The sequence below is a fragment of the Vigna unguiculata genome, chromosome 3 (assembly GCF_004118075.2).
Source record: "Vigna unguiculata cultivar IT97K-499-35 chromosome 3, ASM411807v1, whole genome shotgun sequence".
NCBI classification, from domain to species: Eukaryota; Viridiplantae; Streptophyta; class Magnoliopsida; order Fabales; family Fabaceae; genus Vigna; species Vigna unguiculata.
The window spans coordinates 37671019-37689257 of record NC_040281.1 but is presented as its reverse complement, the minus strand read 5'-3'; the positions used below and the strand labels follow the sequence as shown (position 1 = coordinate 37689257).

The 18239-nt window shown below is 29.3% G+C and overlaps 2 protein-coding genes across 2 annotated transcripts; one reads left to right on the top strand and one right to left on the bottom strand.

The window, feature by feature from the left end:
- Positions 1–6638: 6638 nt before the first annotated feature.
- On the top strand, positions 6639–7994 carry LOC114175408 (UDP-glucose flavonoid 3-O-glucosyltransferase 7-like). The gene is made up of 2 exons (XM_028060174.1): positions 6639–6654; positions 7351–7994. Exons 1-2 carry the CDS (start codon positions 6639–6641, stop codon positions 7992–7994), a joined length of 660 nt encoding a protein of 219 aa, XP_027915975.1.
- A 7284-nt stretch (positions 7995–15278) lies between these two features.
- Positions 15279–16340, bottom strand: LOC114176608 (uncharacterized protein At5g65660-like). Its single transcript, XM_028061694.1, has 2 exons — positions 16021–16340; positions 15279–15940 (listed from the first exon to the last, which is right to left on the bottom strand). Exons 1-2 carry the CDS (start codon positions 16234–16236, stop codon positions 15752–15754), a joined length of 405 nt encoding a protein of 134 aa, XP_027917495.1. The 5' UTR covers positions 16237–16340; the 3' UTR covers positions 15279–15751.
- Positions 16341–18239: the final 1899 nt, after the last annotated feature.

The following is an 18239-nucleotide window of genomic DNA, read 5'->3' as shown; positions in this document are numbered from 1 at the left end:
ATTTTAAAAACTTGTATAAAACTTTTTGATTGCTTTAATGATATTATATCGGCACTCGATAATATGTTATGTTGGTTTTCTTAATTGTTTGAAAAATATTATAAAAATACATTTACAAATGAGAGAAAGTTTGATAAAATCCTTCTATAATATTTCCTCTTTGGATGAGTGGGTTATTTAAAGAAATTGTTCTAATCATTATTTGTTGTTGCTCTATTAACATGAACAAAGTGTTTTAAGTACTAGTTAAAAGTTGGTTTAATTACTTTGATAATACCACTTACTTTGGTATAGGTGTGTCAATCTGGTACCCGCTTTTAAAAAAGTGTCAATTGCATCTCAACTTTTGAAAAAGTGTTTCAATTAGGTATCTTTCAGACGGAATTGACTAACGCCTTTAGTCAACGTGCCAAGTGTCAGTATGTGGTTTTTTTAATTTTTTAATTCTTTTTTAACTTTTTGAAAAAAATAATAAAAAAATACTACGTGTCAAGTCCCTGTGTGTGACACGTGGTATTGCCAGTGCCACGTGGCATTGCAATGCCACGTATCAGTGTCACTACCAGATGTCATTGTGTTGATTTCGATTTAGTTCCTATATATGTCTTTTTGTTTCAATTTAGTACCACTTATGTGTATTTGATTCAATTTTGTCCCAATTTTTTAATAAGTAAAATATTTTTGTAATCCATTTTTTATAAGATTAAAACTAATTAAGTATAAATATTTTTACAAAATTAAGTACTAATATTTATATTGTTTCTCCTAAATTCAGATCAAATTTATTATTTGTATAAATGTTTTATTAATATTTTTTATTAAAAATGACTTTTTAACATATTACTTTATTAATTACTTTTTTATTAAGTACTCATGTTTTTTTAATTATTATTTTTTTCCAAAATAGAATAATATTATCTCTTACTAATTTTAAACCAAAATTTCTATTTGTCTAAATGTTATACTAATTTTTTTTATTAAAAATGACTTAATAAAATGACTTTTACCACTAAATTTTAATATAAATATCAAATACTTAATTTTTGTAAAAATTTTATACTTAATTACTTTTAATTTTATAAAAAATGAATTTTAATTATTAAAAAAAATTAGGTCAAGATTGAATCAGATACACATAAGTAGGTACTAAATTGAAACCAAAAACCATATACGGGTACTAAATCAAAATCAACACAATGACATAGTGACACTGACACGTGACATTGCAATGCCACGTGTCACACACAAGGACCTAACATGTGGCATTTTTATTTTTATTTTAAATTAATAAAATTAAAAAAAAATAAAAAAATCACAGACTGACATGTGGCACGTTGACTAACGACGTTAGTCTACCCCGTCTGAAAAGGACCTAATTGAAATATTTTTTTAAAAGTTGGGATGCAATTGACACTTTTTTAAAAGTGAGTACCAGATTGACACACTTGTATATCATATGAGTAATTAAACCTTAAAAATTTCTACTAATAAGTAAAAATTGATATATTAGTGTTGGTTTCGTATTATATGTTTATACGATACTATAAACTCATAAACGCTAATTTGTTAATATTAACTTTTGAAGGTTAATTCAAATTAACGTCGATTTAATCAGCATTAAATTATTATTAAATTTTAAATTAATTTTTTAATTAAAATAATTTAGTGTCAACCAAACCGATATTAAGACTTTTTTATTTTAAATTTTTTACGTCGGCTTGGTAATGATAGTCACTAAAAATGATTATAGTACATTCGTGTTCAAATAATAAAAATTAAATAAATAATTATAATAGTTTAAGAAGATAAATTTAAATGAAGAAAATGAATGTGGATGAAGGAAAGTTGTATGAATGAAAAAGATGAGAAGTAAGACATAAATGAAGGAGATGAGAAAAAAATGAAATCGAAGGATATATGTATATTAATAAAAATGATAAATATGGATGAATAAGATGAATGCAAGGAGATGAGGATGAATAAAATATATTTTACATGGGTGTGATGAAATTTTTATAAAAAGTCAAAAAAAATTATGAGGGAAGAAATTTGTTATCTTTAAATATGAATATTTAAATTAAAAATAATATAAGGTTCACATTTAATAAATACAAAAAACTTACATGAATTCAAAATATATAAATAACTTAAATAAAAATAAATAAACTTAACACATACTGATCTTATTTACTATGTTTTTTATAATTAGCATTCCTCATGCTGAAATTATATCTTAAATAAGTAAAATATTAAAAATAATAAGATTAATATTTCTTATAACCCTCGGGTTTTTATTTTTGTTTTCATCTTACAAACAATGACGGATTATTATGGTAGCAGGGAGGGGCCTTGGCCCCCCCAAAAATTTTGAATTCTTTTTTACAATATGTATTTTTACTTTTTTTATTATAGATATTAGGTATTTTTATTTTATTTTGTTATAAATATTAAATTAAATATTTTATTTCTTTTATAAATATAATAAATAATACTAATAAATAATAAAATATAAAATCAAATATAATAAAGAATAAAGATTAAAAAGATTTATCAAAATATTTTATATTATTTGTTTTCATTATAGGTTGTGTTTTTCATAAATTGTTTTCACATTTCATTCTCATCTATTTTTCTTTTCGTTTTTGAAAAGAAAAAGATCTATTATTTTTTCTCTTATTTCTTCTTTATTCTCTTCCATCCTTGAGGAAGAAAAGAAGAAAATAATTATTTTGTCTCACTTAATAGTGAAATATTAGTTCAATAATTTATTTAATAAGTCTCGTTTATATGTTTATGCCTTGAGTTTCTTACAAATTGTTCTCATCTTCCATTCTTACCTATCTTCTTTTGTTTCTAAAGAGAAAAAGATCAATTATTTTTTATCTCATCTCTCAAATGTTCTCTTCCATCCTAAAAAGGAAGGTACGTAATTCTCTTTTATCTCACTTGATAGTGAAATATTAGTTTAATAATCTATTTAATGAGCCTCTTTTATATTGATTTTTTATTTTATGAACATAGAAGAACAAATGATTGTATTGTGTGTTTTTTATAATTGAATTTTAAGTGTGGTTTGATTATCATCGAATTTTCTTTTGGTATTTATGTCTCTAAATTTTTTATTAGATTATGATAAATCATTTTTTAGTATTTTTTTTAAATAGGTATATTGATGAAGAATAAAAGAATAGATTCATTAGATTATCGTTATACTAAGTTATATATTCATTTTTATTGTGTTAGTGACAATAATGAAATGTGATGTATTATTTTGGCTCTCCCGACAATGTTGGTCAAGATCCGCCACTGCTTACAAACATACTATGATTCAAACTCAAGGGTGCCTAACATAAACTTTATAATAAAATTGAGATGGTTGTGAATATTAGAAAAATAATATATAAAAACGAAAATAACTTTTAAAAGGTGTAATTTATTCTAGATTTATTGTAGTGCTTGGTTTTTTTCTCCTCTCGTTATCTTTGCTACCATAGTTGCAGGTAAACATATTTTGTATTCCTTACTTCTTATAAGAAAAATAGTTGTGAAATATTAATGGATAATTAATATGAATTAATAGTCGTGATTGATTTAATATAGTTATTCATATTATTATTCTTCTTTTTATTATTAGTTTTATTTATATATATCGACACAAAGAGTAACTAAATCATATATATATTAGTTGTTAATGTTCTAAATAGATTTGATATTAATTCATAACATACCTGAAGCGTAATAGGCCAGTTGGTTTCGAAGACACGCTTGAAGTGTGATAGCCCTATTGGTTCCAAAGAGAAAAACTCTCAAATGAGAAAATAAGCTAAAATGTTAGATGACCTAATCGAAAAGGTAGAAATATCAAAAGATTCATTTGTCAAAAATTAATGATTTGATTCCAGAAGAACCTTAGGTACCTGAAATTGTTGAAAATGATGAGATCTAAATAAATTATCTAATAAATCACACAATATGGAACCAAAATAAAGTCAATATTGACAAAACTTTTGCATATAATATAACGTTGAATGTTAAGAGTGACAATCAGATCAATAACTAATGATCATTGAAGATTGTCGACAAAGAAATGATTGACCAGAATGAAAATATGCAAATAAGCATAATTATATTTACTTTCTAAACAAAAGGTTTCTGGACCTGTAATTCTCACACCTGAGGGTGTGAGACCCGTTGGGTACATATGAATTTTTGCACAAAAACAAAATAAGAATGATGAAATTGTTAGATACAAAGTACGGGTGGTTGCTCAATGATTTTTCACTAGTGTTAAATGCAACAACATTTCAATATTTGATCATCCTAGTTGCACAATAAGATATGCATTTACATCTAATAGATGATGTTATAATCTATTTGTACGATTCTCTTGAGAATGATATTTATATGGAATCCTTGAAGAATTTAATTTGCCCAACAAGACAGATTGCAAAGAAGATTATTCAATAAAATTGGACAAGTCCCTGTATTGATTAAAGCAATCAGGACGTATGTGGTATAATTGTCTTAGTGAGTGCTTTTTAAAAGGGTATGAAAATGATCCTATTTGTCCTTATATTTATATGAAAATATTAGAAAGAGAATTTGCCATAATTGTTGTTTATGTAGATGACATAAACATCGTTGGAACTCCTAATAAGCTCACAAGGATAATTTATCGCTTAAAGAAAGTTTAGATGAAGGATCTTGGATGGGCAAAGTTTTGTTTGAAATAAGAAATTAAGCATATAAATAAAGGTGTTTTTATACTTCAACAAGCTTATATAATGAAGGTGCTTAAAAGGTTATAAATAGACAAGTCACATATATTATTTTGTAAGGTCGTTACATGTCAATAAAGGCTCTTTTAGACCTTAACAAAATGATGAAAAACTTCTTGGTCTAGAAGTATCATATCTTAGTGTTATAGAAATACTAATGTATTAATTTAATTATGCTCGACCTAATATTACATTTTTTGTAAATTTGTTAAGCAAGATATAGTTTTTCACCTATAAGAAGACATTGGATTGGAGTATTTTATCCAAATGATTCAAAATCAAGACCTAATGGGTCATGCAAATGCATGTTATTTATCATATCCTCTCAATGTCATATTGGTTGATCACAAAATAAGGTATTTGTTCACATGTGGTAGCACAATGATTTCATGGCGGTATATGAAACAAACCATAACAACAACATCGTCAAATCATGCAGAATATTTAGCATTACATAAGATAAGTTGTGAATGTGTTTGGTTAAGGTCTATAATTCAACATGTGTGACAAACTTGTGGTCTATCATCGGCAAAGATGGAATCAACAATCATATATGAAGACAATAGTTTATTGTTCAATTGAAAGGATGATACAAATATCCAAAAGATTCGTTCATGTGAAAATCTAACAAATCTATATATAATGCCATTTTTAAGAAGAATGAACTTTTGAGCACATATTCACATGTTTGGACTTCATTATCTTTATGATGTAAGTTTATATGAAGGGGAGAAATAAACTACGTGATTAACACTAGGTTTTTTATCCCGAGTGGTTGTTCCTAATAAGATTTTAACGAGGCACAACGGGGTGTTATACGAATGAATTAACCTCTATTGATTTGATACAATTACTACGATTGATGATTGATTGATTTGCTACAAATTACTCATATGATTAATTACTATTTATGAGGGTTAAATATTTATATCAACTATTTAATTTGTATTATTCATGGGAATTACATTTTGTATCTATAATTAGGACTACTCCTATCATAAATAAAACACATAGAGGAGTTGTTCCCAATTCTCTCATTTTCTATTTTTTTTCTTTTCTTCTTTTCTCTATTTTATTAGCTTTATTTATACCATTAATTATGTTTCTGAAATTTAAACCAATTATGCTATATTCATGATCGCTTTTTAACTATTGTCACGTAAAACATATTGATAACTTTTGTTTTCAAATTGTTGTCCTATCTACTCTAAAATGACTATTGTTCATAATAAATTTTATTATTTTCTTCAATCAAATCATTTTATTCATAATGTTATTTTCTTCAATAAAGTCATCTTATTTATGATGTGATCTTCATTTTCTCTTCACGTAGAAAGAAGAAGAATATGTTTATTAATTTTGTGTGTTGGGACCGTAACAAATCTTATATTTTAAATCTATTAAAAATTGAATTATGATATATCAAACTAGTTATGAAGTTCATATCAATCTTCTGTTATTGGATCATTGTTTGGAAAATTGAAGAATCTTGGAAAACAAACTGGTGAATTTTTAGGTGAAGCGTCCCATGTTGGCACTTGGTATCGATTTATGAAAAAAGGTAGTCATAATTGTGAATTGAAAAGGAAAAAGCTAAGTAAGAGAATATTATAATCTAGCAAGGAATGGGTAGAAGTGTGCGGTTGATGAATTATAAAGGTTAAATCAATTGTGTCTATTTTTGTTTTGGGAAATTTTAAGTAGGTTTTTTTTTCTTAATTAGTTTTTTATTTTGAAAAATTTGTTGTAATTATATCTTTTTCTTTAGTAGTATACTAATAGAGTTAATTATGTGTCGTGGTTGGTACATGTTTTTTTTATAATTTTTTTATAATTTTTATTTAAAAAGTAATAATTACCATGTGTCAAGAAGACGGTATGTCACGTGATAGAGACAATGTGATGTGATCGTAACTGTGCCACATGTCACTATTAAATGTAAGAAGTCTTAATGTCGTCTTTGTATTTGTTATTTTGTTTCAATTTGGTCTCAATTTTTTTAAAACCTAATCAATTTCATCCTATTAAATTTAATTTTTATATAAATTTTACAATGGTATTTTTATTATAATTGATATTTTTAACAAAATTAAATTTATTTAAATGTATATTTTGCATTGAATTTTATTTTTTATTTTTTAAATATTTATATATCTATAATTTAAAAATAAATGTTTGAGTTGCTTTAAATATAACAATTTTATAAATTCAAATATAAAATTTATAAAAAAAATTAGATGTGCAGGAGACCTACTTTAAATTTTCCTATAAAAATGACAAATGATTTAACCAATTATAAAAGCATCAAGGAAAAAGTTATAGAACCCTAAACATAAGTTATAAAAGAAAAAAGTTAAAATGAGAGCACTAGTGCAGGGAAGGGAAATGACAGAGGTTATTTCCAGCTTTTGGCTTCAGGTCCACAACCGAGACATATACAGCCGAGGTAAAAGGGTAGTACTTTATGTCTCGGTTACTAACCCGAGGCATATTTAATATTCACTGCCTCAGTTTTTTCATAACTGAGGCCTGATGGGTAAACCTAATTAAAAAATAAAGCTTCTTCTTCCAGCAGCCTCTTCTTCTTTTCCCTTCAAACCACCACAACTCCAATCTGCCACCGCACGCCCCCATCAAATCTCACTGGTTCAGCTTTCACGCTTGGTCGCCTCACGTGGACAGCACGTAACAATCGTCACCACTCCCGACAACGCCGAACTCTTTCAGAAAACCATCGACGATGACATAGCCTTCGACCACCACATCTGCGTCCACGTCATCAAATTCCCCAACACCCGTGTGGGTCTACCGGAAGCTGTGGAAAATCTGGTTTCAGCCACCATGAGCACCACCGCCGCAAAAATCCACATGGCAGCGCACTTCATCCAGCCTCAGATCGAAGCTATCCTGAAAGAGTCTCATCCCAATATCTTCATCCCCGACATCCTCTTCACCTGGAGCAAGGACTTGTCCAAGACTTTTCAAATCCAGAGGCTCGTCTTCAACCCTATATCCATCTTCGACGTGTGCATGATCCAGGCCATTAAAACCCCCCGAAGCCTTTCTCTTCGATTTTGCGCCGTACCAGATCCCCGGTCTCCCTCACCCTCTCACTCTCCCGGTGAAACCCTCGCTGGGTTTCGCAGCACTAGGGTTTCGCAGCGCTCACGGAGTCTCTTCTCAAAGATGAAGAGGACAATCATGGAGTCATCGTGATGGAGGAGCAAAATCAGTGGTGGCGCGACCTGGATTCTTTGAACCAGCGACTGCCCTTTTTTTCCGAATGAATAAGACGCAGGAACAATGTTGCGATTTGGGGTTTTTAAACCTAATTGGTTTTACTGCCTCGGTTAATTCGAAACCGAGGCATAAACCTGAATAGGCCTCGGTTGAGTGGGACCCGGGGCATAAAATTGCGTCATTAGTTTTGAATTTCAAAAAAGCGAGAAGGTTGGAATTTTTTGACAGCATTACTGCCTCGGTTAGAATTATAACCGAGGCATAAACACTCATAGGCCTTGGTTCTTTTGTAAACCGAGACATAAAAGTTGTTTAAAATCATAAAAATGCCACCGCTCTCTATCTATCTCGTTTGCGGGAGAACCGAGACATATAAGACGTTGTCTAAACATGAAACTGCACTAGTGGAGAAAAGTACGTGGTAGAAAGGTATCTATGAAAAAATGGAAAAGTGGATTGCTTATAGATGCAACCGCTTGAAAGTAGAGATAAATCATTAAGAATTTCGGTAACCCCAAATGATGGCTAATTAATAGTCGCATTGAGATATATTATTGTGCATGAACTTTTGTGTCCTGTCAATTCTTGCATTTTCATTCATTTAAATTGAAAATCTAAAGTATTACTAGCTCAAACAAAAAAAAATCACAGATATTAATTTCTTTATCTAGATCACTACAATTTTAAATAATATTTTCTTTTAAAATATATTCAATGTTATTCTTAAATTTTTTAAATTTAAATGCTTTAAGTTAAATTATGTACGTTTTTAAAAAAATAATTTCTAAACTTATTTTAGTTGACAATGATTTTTCTACATTTGTTAAATATCTTTCCAATATTTAAAAATTCAAAATTTTATCAAAACGTAAAAGTACTCATTAAATATCGTTCACAAGATAAGTTATCTAATATATTTTTTTCATGAAATGGTGGCTGTTTACTTATAGTAATAAAAAATTATGACTTGCCTAATCAGTCATCTTAATTATTAACTGAGATGAGCATGAAGATCGCAAAAGATTCTCAGCCGCTGTTTGGATATTATAATTAAATCACAGTCTTTGATGATCTCTTTTTGGCTTAACATCGCCATAAAGTGGAGAAAAAAAACAAAAAATGACTTATAATATATAAGTGATGTTTAGTAGAATAATCTTTAGCACTAAGCAATAACCAGAAGAAGAAAAGCAAAGTTGTTACCTTTAATCCAGTGAAGACAAGACTCCACTAGTTAAATAAAGTATTGTTTGGAGAATGGTTCCCATAAGTGATTTTGGACATGGCCACAAACGCTACCTTATCATGCATCCGTACGCTCCCAATCAAACATTTTCACCTGACTCTGCCATTCTTATACTTTATGACATCAATGGTGAAGACAAAGCACACATGAGATCCATTATCTTTGGGAGTTTCACAAACTACAATTATGCATCTCATGTCATTAACAAATAATAAAAATACAAACTTTCAACTCATTTTGTGGCGATAAAAGCTGCACATGTCATATGATTTTTTTTCTAGTTTTGTGGTTAACGTTGTCAAATGTGATATAATTAGGTTAGACTTCATATCTACACTCTTTTTTCAGCTTTGAGCAGCTACTAGAATTAGTCAACCGTCATTTTATCGACTCTAATATCTTAAAAGAAAACATTCTTAGTTTCGTTATCGATCAAGTTCTGATTTCTAAAATTTTTAATTAAAATAAATTAATTTTGGTTCACTACTAAAGTTTTTGTATTTTATGAAATTGTTTTAACAAACTTTTATAAAATTTTGAATAAAAGAACTTTTGTTTGTTACTTTTTTTAAAATGAATAATTATTCTCTGCAAAATTACAAGATCGTAAGATTTTTTACAAAATTATATATAATTTCTTTATGTATAATATTTTATAAAAGTTAATAATAATTTTTTATCAGTTATGATTCATAATAAAATTTATTAGTATTTTATGAGAATTTTTTTTTAAGAAAATTGAAAAAATGTGTATTTTTTAGTAGTGATTCAATGATACTCAATAAATAAATAAACTCGGATCAATGTATAAATTTCAATTTTACTAAATATTTTGCTACTGATTGAAACTATGTCAGGAAAGATTTTCTAAAAGCATTTAAATCATCGATTAAATTAGATAAAGAAGATTATAGTTGACCATTCTATATAAAACATTAAGTAGAGGAGTAAATACTAACATCAACATATTGAATATATATATATATATATATATATATATATATATATATATATATATATATATATATATATATATATATATATATATATATATATATATATATATATATATATATTAATTAAAGATACAAAGAAGACCGAGTTTGGTTGCCTTTAACCTTCAACAAATAAAAATTGGTTACTTAATGACACAAGAAGCAACAAAGTTAAAAATAAAAATAAAAATAAAAAAAGTAAAAAAAAATAGTGGAAATATGCTTTCTTACTATATATGTGAGGACAGTGTTTTGTTTCTCTTTAAAGATTAAAAGTCCATGAAATATGGAATATGGAATAAGAATATCATAATTAAGCTGAAGAGGGTTAATAAAAGAATAAAAATATGGAATATTTCACACATTTACTTGGTTTAACCATTTCAATATCTTATCATATTTGTAATTCAATAGAGATTAGCAGGATGCATCCAAGCTATACGGACATTTTCATGTTTGTTTTAAACATAGCATAAAAATCAGATGCGACCAAATGGATGATAAACAATCATTTAATTTTAAAAACCTTACCTTTTCAAGATGAGCATATGGATTTTTACTAATGAGGAATTTATCAAGAAAAAGAAACTATTCCATTCAGAACACATCTGATTTATGTTGCCAATTACCTATGTGTAATTCTTATTTTATTCAAAATATGGATATAATGTGAGATATTAAATTCAAAAAGCGTGCCGATAGAAAAAAAAACATTGAAAGCGGTTGATTTAAAAATATGGTTCCTTTTTGCAACCATTTAGCAGAGCAGTTTTGACACCGTAATTTTTACAATTTTGTAATTTTGTAATTAAAATATGGTTCCTTTTTGCAACCATATTATATTTTTTTATTTATTTAGATCATCCAAATTATTTTCTTATTTTCTTTTATGATATACTATATCAGTTTTAAAAAAGTGAAACCTTAAAATTATAAATATTCATTAAAAAAATTATAAAAATTCATTAAAAAAAATTCTCATAACACATGTAATAATCGAATATTGGTCCTATTTTCTATTTTCGCTTTTAGTTTTTGAAAAACAAGAAAACAACGTCCTCAACAAAGTTTTTAGCACCATCTATAATTCTCCCTTAATTGCATCCCTCATTTGTTTTTTTCTAAACATCTCAAATGTTCATTAATTGTAATAGCATTATCTCCCTTGGTTGATCTCATGCCATATTAGAGTTTATGAAAACAGAATACAATTCTTTATTCATCGATCAACCCAGTTTTACAATGAATGAGAACTTAACATATAAAAGCTAAGTTTGTGGAGGGAAGAAAAAAAACGCATAACAACGTAACAAAATTAACCAAGCAACAATTTATACAACAAAAAGCAACTAACTATTAAGCTATCTCTAATACCCCCTCTCAAGGTGGGTTATGGATATTTAAAAGACCCATCTTGGACATGTTAGCGGTGAAAGGCGCAAGAAACAAAGCTTTAGTGAACATATCAACAAGGTGATGCTGAGAGGGAATATGAGACAACAAAATCAGCCCATCGACAATTTTGCTATGTATGAAGTGACAGTCAACTTCTATATGTTTGGTTCTTTCATGAAAGGAAGGATTCTTGGCAAGTTGGATGGCAAATTGATTATCACAAAAGGTGCAAATAGGGAGAGAAATGGTGAGCTAAAGATCATCAACAACATATTTCAGCCATTGTAATTCACAAGCCACAATGGCCAATGTTTGATATTTTGCTTCTATTAAAATGCGAGACACAATATTTTGCTTCTTGAGCTTCCAAGAAATGAAGGAATGTCCATAGAAGATGCAATAACAGTTATGGACCTGCGAGTGGTGTTACACGTAGCCTAATAAGAATCAGAGTAGATTTGTAATCTGTGTGGGTTCTGAATAGGATAAAAAAGGCCTTGTCCAAGAGCAGTTTTTATGTATCTAAGGATTCGTCTGGATGGGTATCTGTCAAGTACAACAGTTTGCCAATGAGTCTTCTAAACTTAGTGGGATCAGGGATGAGTTCACCCTCATTATCAACAAGCTTAACTGAAGGGGTGGCTAGAGAACTTAGCGGCTTGCACCTAGTAAGTCCAAATTTTGAAATAATATCAAGACAATATTTGCGTTGATTAAGGATTAAGCCACGTTTGGATCAGGCCACTTTAAAGCCTAGAAAATATTTCAAATCACCAAGATCCTTGATGTGGAATTGGGTGTGAAGATATGCTTTAATGTCAATGATCATGCCAAGATGATTCCCAATCATAATTATGTCGTTGACATAGACTAGGAGGGTTGTGAAAGAACTAGTTGTGTGCTTGACAAATAAAGAGTAATTTGTTGTACTCTGAACAAAACCAAAGTTGAGAGCATAGGTAAGCTTGGCATTCCATTGCCTACTTACTTGTCTTAATCCATATAAAGATTTGTGAAGTTTGCACACAAGTTTAGGAGAAGCAAGAGGTAGGCCTTGTGGGAGTTTCATGTAGACTTTTTCAACAAGATCACCATATAAGAAAGCATTGTCTACATCTAATTGATGAAGAAACTAGCGAGAGGAAACAACAAGGGAGAGTAGAAATCGAACAGTAGTAATCTTAACTACAGGAAAAAAGGTTTCAAAAAAATATACCCCCTCTGTTTGTGTGAAGCCTTTACTAACCAACCTGGCTTTGATACCATATTAGAGTTTCTGATAAGAGAATAAAATTCTTCATTCATTGATCAACTCAGTTTTACAATGAACAAAAACTTAGCATATAAAGACTAAGTTTGTGAAGGGAAGAAAAAGAAAACGCATATCAATCCAACTATTCTTACAATAAAATTAATTAAGCAACCGTTTATACAACAAAAGCAACTAACTATTAAACTATCTCTAATGTGCCATGAAACTATGGTGTTAAACTTCTGCTAAGAAGGCCAAGCAAAAGGGCGAACGACACCATTGGTGATATTAAGGATCAAAATAATAATAATTTCAAAGTGAATGATAATCGAAGAATTGAACCATAAAAGCATAATATGAATTAAGATGAGTTACAAATGAGTACCAACTCACGTTCTCAAATTCTCATATCTATATTACATTTCACTCCATATAATTTTTTATATATCAAGTTTTAATTCCTTGAGATGACAACAATGTATTTGAAAAAGACAAAAACAAACGATAAAGTATATATATATATATATATATATATATATATATATATATATATATATAAAATTAAATTGTACGTTTTTTATATCTTTTAATTAATTACTTATAAAGGTAACTAGAATTATAAAAGTAATAAAATTATATTGTTTTAGTATAATAAAAATGTAAAAAAAAAATAAGAGAAAATACTAAAAAAATTAAGATAGATGAACAGAAAATATAGATAGAAGGAGATAAATAGAAAAAAAAAATTAGTCAAATTTTCTTTATCTCTATTTTCTCAAGAAAAGTACCAAACATTCTTAACACCATGTTTGATTGCGGGAAAAAATATAATAAAAATAAGTAAAAAGTTGGATAAATTAAGAAATGGGAATAAAATTATGTGTTGAATTATTGCTGAAGAAAAATAAGTGAAATATAGAGAAAAATATTTTTTAAAATATCTGGTTTACTGAGATCATCAAAGATGAATTAGTTTGACGTTATAATCGTGCTTTGTGATTGGAAAAAGAGTTGAAAACTTGAATGGATGTCTCTCCAACAAGAAAAACATAGGAAGGATACCAAGGTAACTGCAGAATATGACAATAACAATTAAGGTTTCGTGTGAATCATATAACTGCATAATAAAGAAGAGGACCACACATTATTAATGTGTGTAAATAACTAATTCATTACTCTATCAAAGATTTATTTTTTGTTCTCTAGCAACCTTAATTTTTTCTTCTCTCCACTTATCAAACATGATGTAAAATTCAGTGTCTTCGTTTATCTGCAATCTGTTTGATATTTCATTCCATCACAACAAGCATATCCCAAACAACACTGAATAGGTAGAGAGAATTGAACCATTCCTTTCCAAGAAAGGGTTGGTGTGAACATGGATCTTTTCTTAAGGAGCATTTTCTGTGAAATGTGAGGGTAAGTAATGGAGAATGGGGACATGTTGGGTCCATTAATGAGGTAAAGGAAAAGGAGTGTGTACTGGCAACAATCACGGAAAGGTACACCTTTTTCAACTATTGTACCGCACCAACAAAACCAGGGACATAGTTTTGGCTATTCCTAACAAGGAAAGGTTAACCAAAGGATTTTCGTTGTTGAAGCCACAGTGAAGTTAGGTCATGACAACCCAATATGAATCATTCTTTGTGGGTCATCAATCACGTTTTCCAATTGCTTTTGCTTTCTCTCGTATCTTCAAAACTCATGACCATGGAGTGGACAACATTCTCCACTTGGTCAAATTAATGCACTATTTCTACACCTTTTAAAACCTCATTTTCATGCCACTTCTGCTCTATTGTCTTCACAGGAAAATTGATTTGGAAGTGCACCTTACTGTGCAAGTGCAACTAATTGTTTGCATCATCAACAGAGTAAGTCTCTTTTAGTTCTGTGGAGGCGCATGCTTTCTTGAATCACTGACATTCACCAAAATGATTATATGGGCACGTTTCAGAAATTTACTGGCATCAAATCAATATACGATCATGTTAAAAGAACAAATTGTCAAGGAAAACAAATCACTACTTCAAATCCTCTCACCAAAAGAACGCTATGTGGAATTGGGTGCAAATCTAAGTGCCTTTTGATTTGAAGAATATATGTTCTTCATGCCTTTGACCAGTTTTTCATTCTTGGGACACAGCCTCACCATACAGACAAATGCCTCCAAAAATTAGGTTGTACGTTCCTATCAAGAGCTTGATTTTTCAAGAATTTTACCAACCAATACACACAATACATATATTTATATGTGATATTTTTCATTCTTTTTATATAGCGTTGTTCAAAGAAAGTCCTGAACAAAAATTAAAATAGATCCCAGATTTTCTCTTGTTTAAGGAGGAGAAAGTGATCGACTCTGTCTTATCTGAACCCTCCACATTATAAAAAGAAACAGCTTTTCACAAATAAAAATCTTGCTGAAATTAAAATCATGAATTCAAATTCACACCTAAATATCTCATAAAAGAAAAGTTGTGCTCAACATCTGCTACTTTCTTTTGCATGTCAAAATCAAGAAGAGAAGGAAGAGCCATCCAAATTGGATTCTGTTTCCGATCAACACCAACATCTACAAACTCCTTAACACTTTACATACAACACAGAGATGGACTGAATCAAATGAAATAGCTCCTCAGTATCTACGAATTAACCTGCAACCCTATCTATCCCCTTATTATTATTTTTTTTCCATTAGCACAACAAATGACTATACATTAGCACAACAAATGGTGGCAACTAGGAAGCACAAGCAGTCAAGTTTTTTGAACCCATGTTGTCTCTGTGTATTTTTACATTGCGAAACCATTACCCTTTTGACAACCTGGGAGGTAGCTAATTACAAATACAAAGGGATCGGTAACTGCGGCGGTTTGGGCAGCCGCTTCTGCTTCTCCTCCAATTCCACGGTGACAACAACGTTGTCTGGCCTTGAAGGCTGGCACGGGCACGGCATGGCTATGAACTTGGGCACCTCATCCCCCGGCATCAACACTGGCAAGCTCGCTCCCCTGTTCTGCCGCAATTCCTAACGAAAACAAAAACTGTCAGAAAAAAGACAAAAAAAAAAAAAAACATAGTTTGGTGAGAGGATAAATAGATAGGTACCGTGGATGGTTTAGATTTGGTGGAATCGGAATGCATTTGGGGATCGGAATGAGAGAAAGATTGACGGAGGGAACGGATCCTGTCCCAGTGGTAGCAGCAAGAGAGGACGCCACTGAGGGTGAAGATGATGATCAAGAGAAGGGCAGTGCCCAAGGGGAAGCCAAGGGACGGTCGAGATGCGTCGACATGCGGCGGCGAGATATCCGGGCTTTCCATGATGCGGTGATGATGTGGCTCCCACTCTCATGTGCGTGAGGAAGAGAATAGAAGGGAAGAGAAGAAGAGGGTTGTGTTGTTGTGTGTGGTGAATGTGAAGAGGGTGGTGGTATATAAAGAGGAAGAAGAATGGAAGGGAGGCAAATTGAAGTTGGTAACTCAGGAGTGAAGTCATGTTGAGTCTTGCCCATAGTACGGAATGATTGTGGGGACCACTATTGTTTTGGTGTTTTATTTAGGTTCTTGTTCGGTGGTTGTTACAAAAACATTACGCGTTTCAGTCAAGTGAGCCGCGACGCCCCGATAATGTACTGTAGTTTTTCTTTTCTTACTCCCCAATTTTCTTTACCAAAAACTAACCTATTATTAACATATATGTTATCAATGTATGTAAAATTTTTAAATTCTTCTGATAATTTAGAAGTAAAAGTAGATGATGTCATTAATGTTAATAATTTATATTTAATTGAATATTTAAAAGTAGTGTCAAATATTTAAATAATAGAAAGTGGTCAAGTTGAAGGAATAAATGGGGAAATGACAAGTTTAGTATTTACTCAAGAAATTTTAATTAATTTTTTTATTGAACCAAATGAGGAAAATTGTTGGTTTCATTATTTCATTTTTTTTTCTTCATAAACTAAATAAAGTTGAGATAAAGTTAGGGTACTTGTTTTTATTTGCATTAAATGGGAGTTTAACACTTTCAATACATAAATGTAGAAGCAATGAGAGTGTTTGACTGATATTGAATGAGTTATAGTTTAGTGGTTACCGAGATACACACTTGGTTCTTTTTTTTCTTTTTCCATTTTTGTGTTGTTGACAACAATTTGTATGGTTGATTTTAATGAAATGAAAACGGAAACTTTACTAGAAGAAAATATTACATTCCCTACTTTATATTATGCATGCAATAAATATTTAATTTCCTATTAAAACTAGTGTAAAAATGTTATGTTTTAAATCGTTAAACCCGACGTTAACATTTGTATTCTAATTTATAATTAAATACGAATGGTTTCTTTTGATTTGTATTTACCTGGTCAAAAATATTAGATGCTATCAATTATTTAAAATCAATACCTTTAGCAGTGCACTTGTTTGTGTGACCTTTTAAGTTTAGACCAAAATCGCTTATAAATATAATAATAAAATAAGATTTTAATTTTTGCATTGTAAGAAACACATATGTTTATATATAATTAAACTTTAGAATAATAAATATTTTTAAATATTTATGTTAAATAAGTTATATTTTTTGCAAATATTAATAATTTATTTTAATAAATATTGAAATTTAATTCAGAAGTAAAAAAAAAATTAGAAGTGATTGATGGATAGATAAGAAATTAATTCGTATAATTGTTTCTCTTATTTAGTTATTACTTGTTTAATGATTCAGCAGATATTAAGTTATAAAAGATACATTAGATACATATTAATTAAAAGCGTATTTGGGTTTTGAATTTATATATTCGAAACTAATTTTGGATAGTCAATTACAACTTGGTAAAGAATTAAATTAATAAAAAAAGGTATAAGATAATATAACATGTGCATATTAGGAAAGTGAAGTCCACTACTTTATAAGAGAAAAAAAATATTTAAATGAAAGTAAATATGTGAGGGAGTGAAGGTGTAAGGAAGAACATAGTCTTACACATCTATTTTCAGGGTTTCCTACATGTCATTCATCTATATCCTAATATAATTATATATTAATATTCGAGTGCAAATGAGTAGGCAACGGATAATGTATAATGTGTTAAAGTTCGGATTGAATGTATGATGTCAAGTCTAGTATTTTGTTGATGGTTCATAGGTATATATACGTAATATTCTAATTAGGAATTCATGTATGAGTCTAAATTCTACGTTAGCTAAAAATAAGAAAATAAAATATTATATAAAGATAAAAATACATAAATTTATTGTTTTAAGATTTTGAGTTGAGAGTAGTGTTAATATCTTGATTGAATTCAAGTATTATTATTATTATT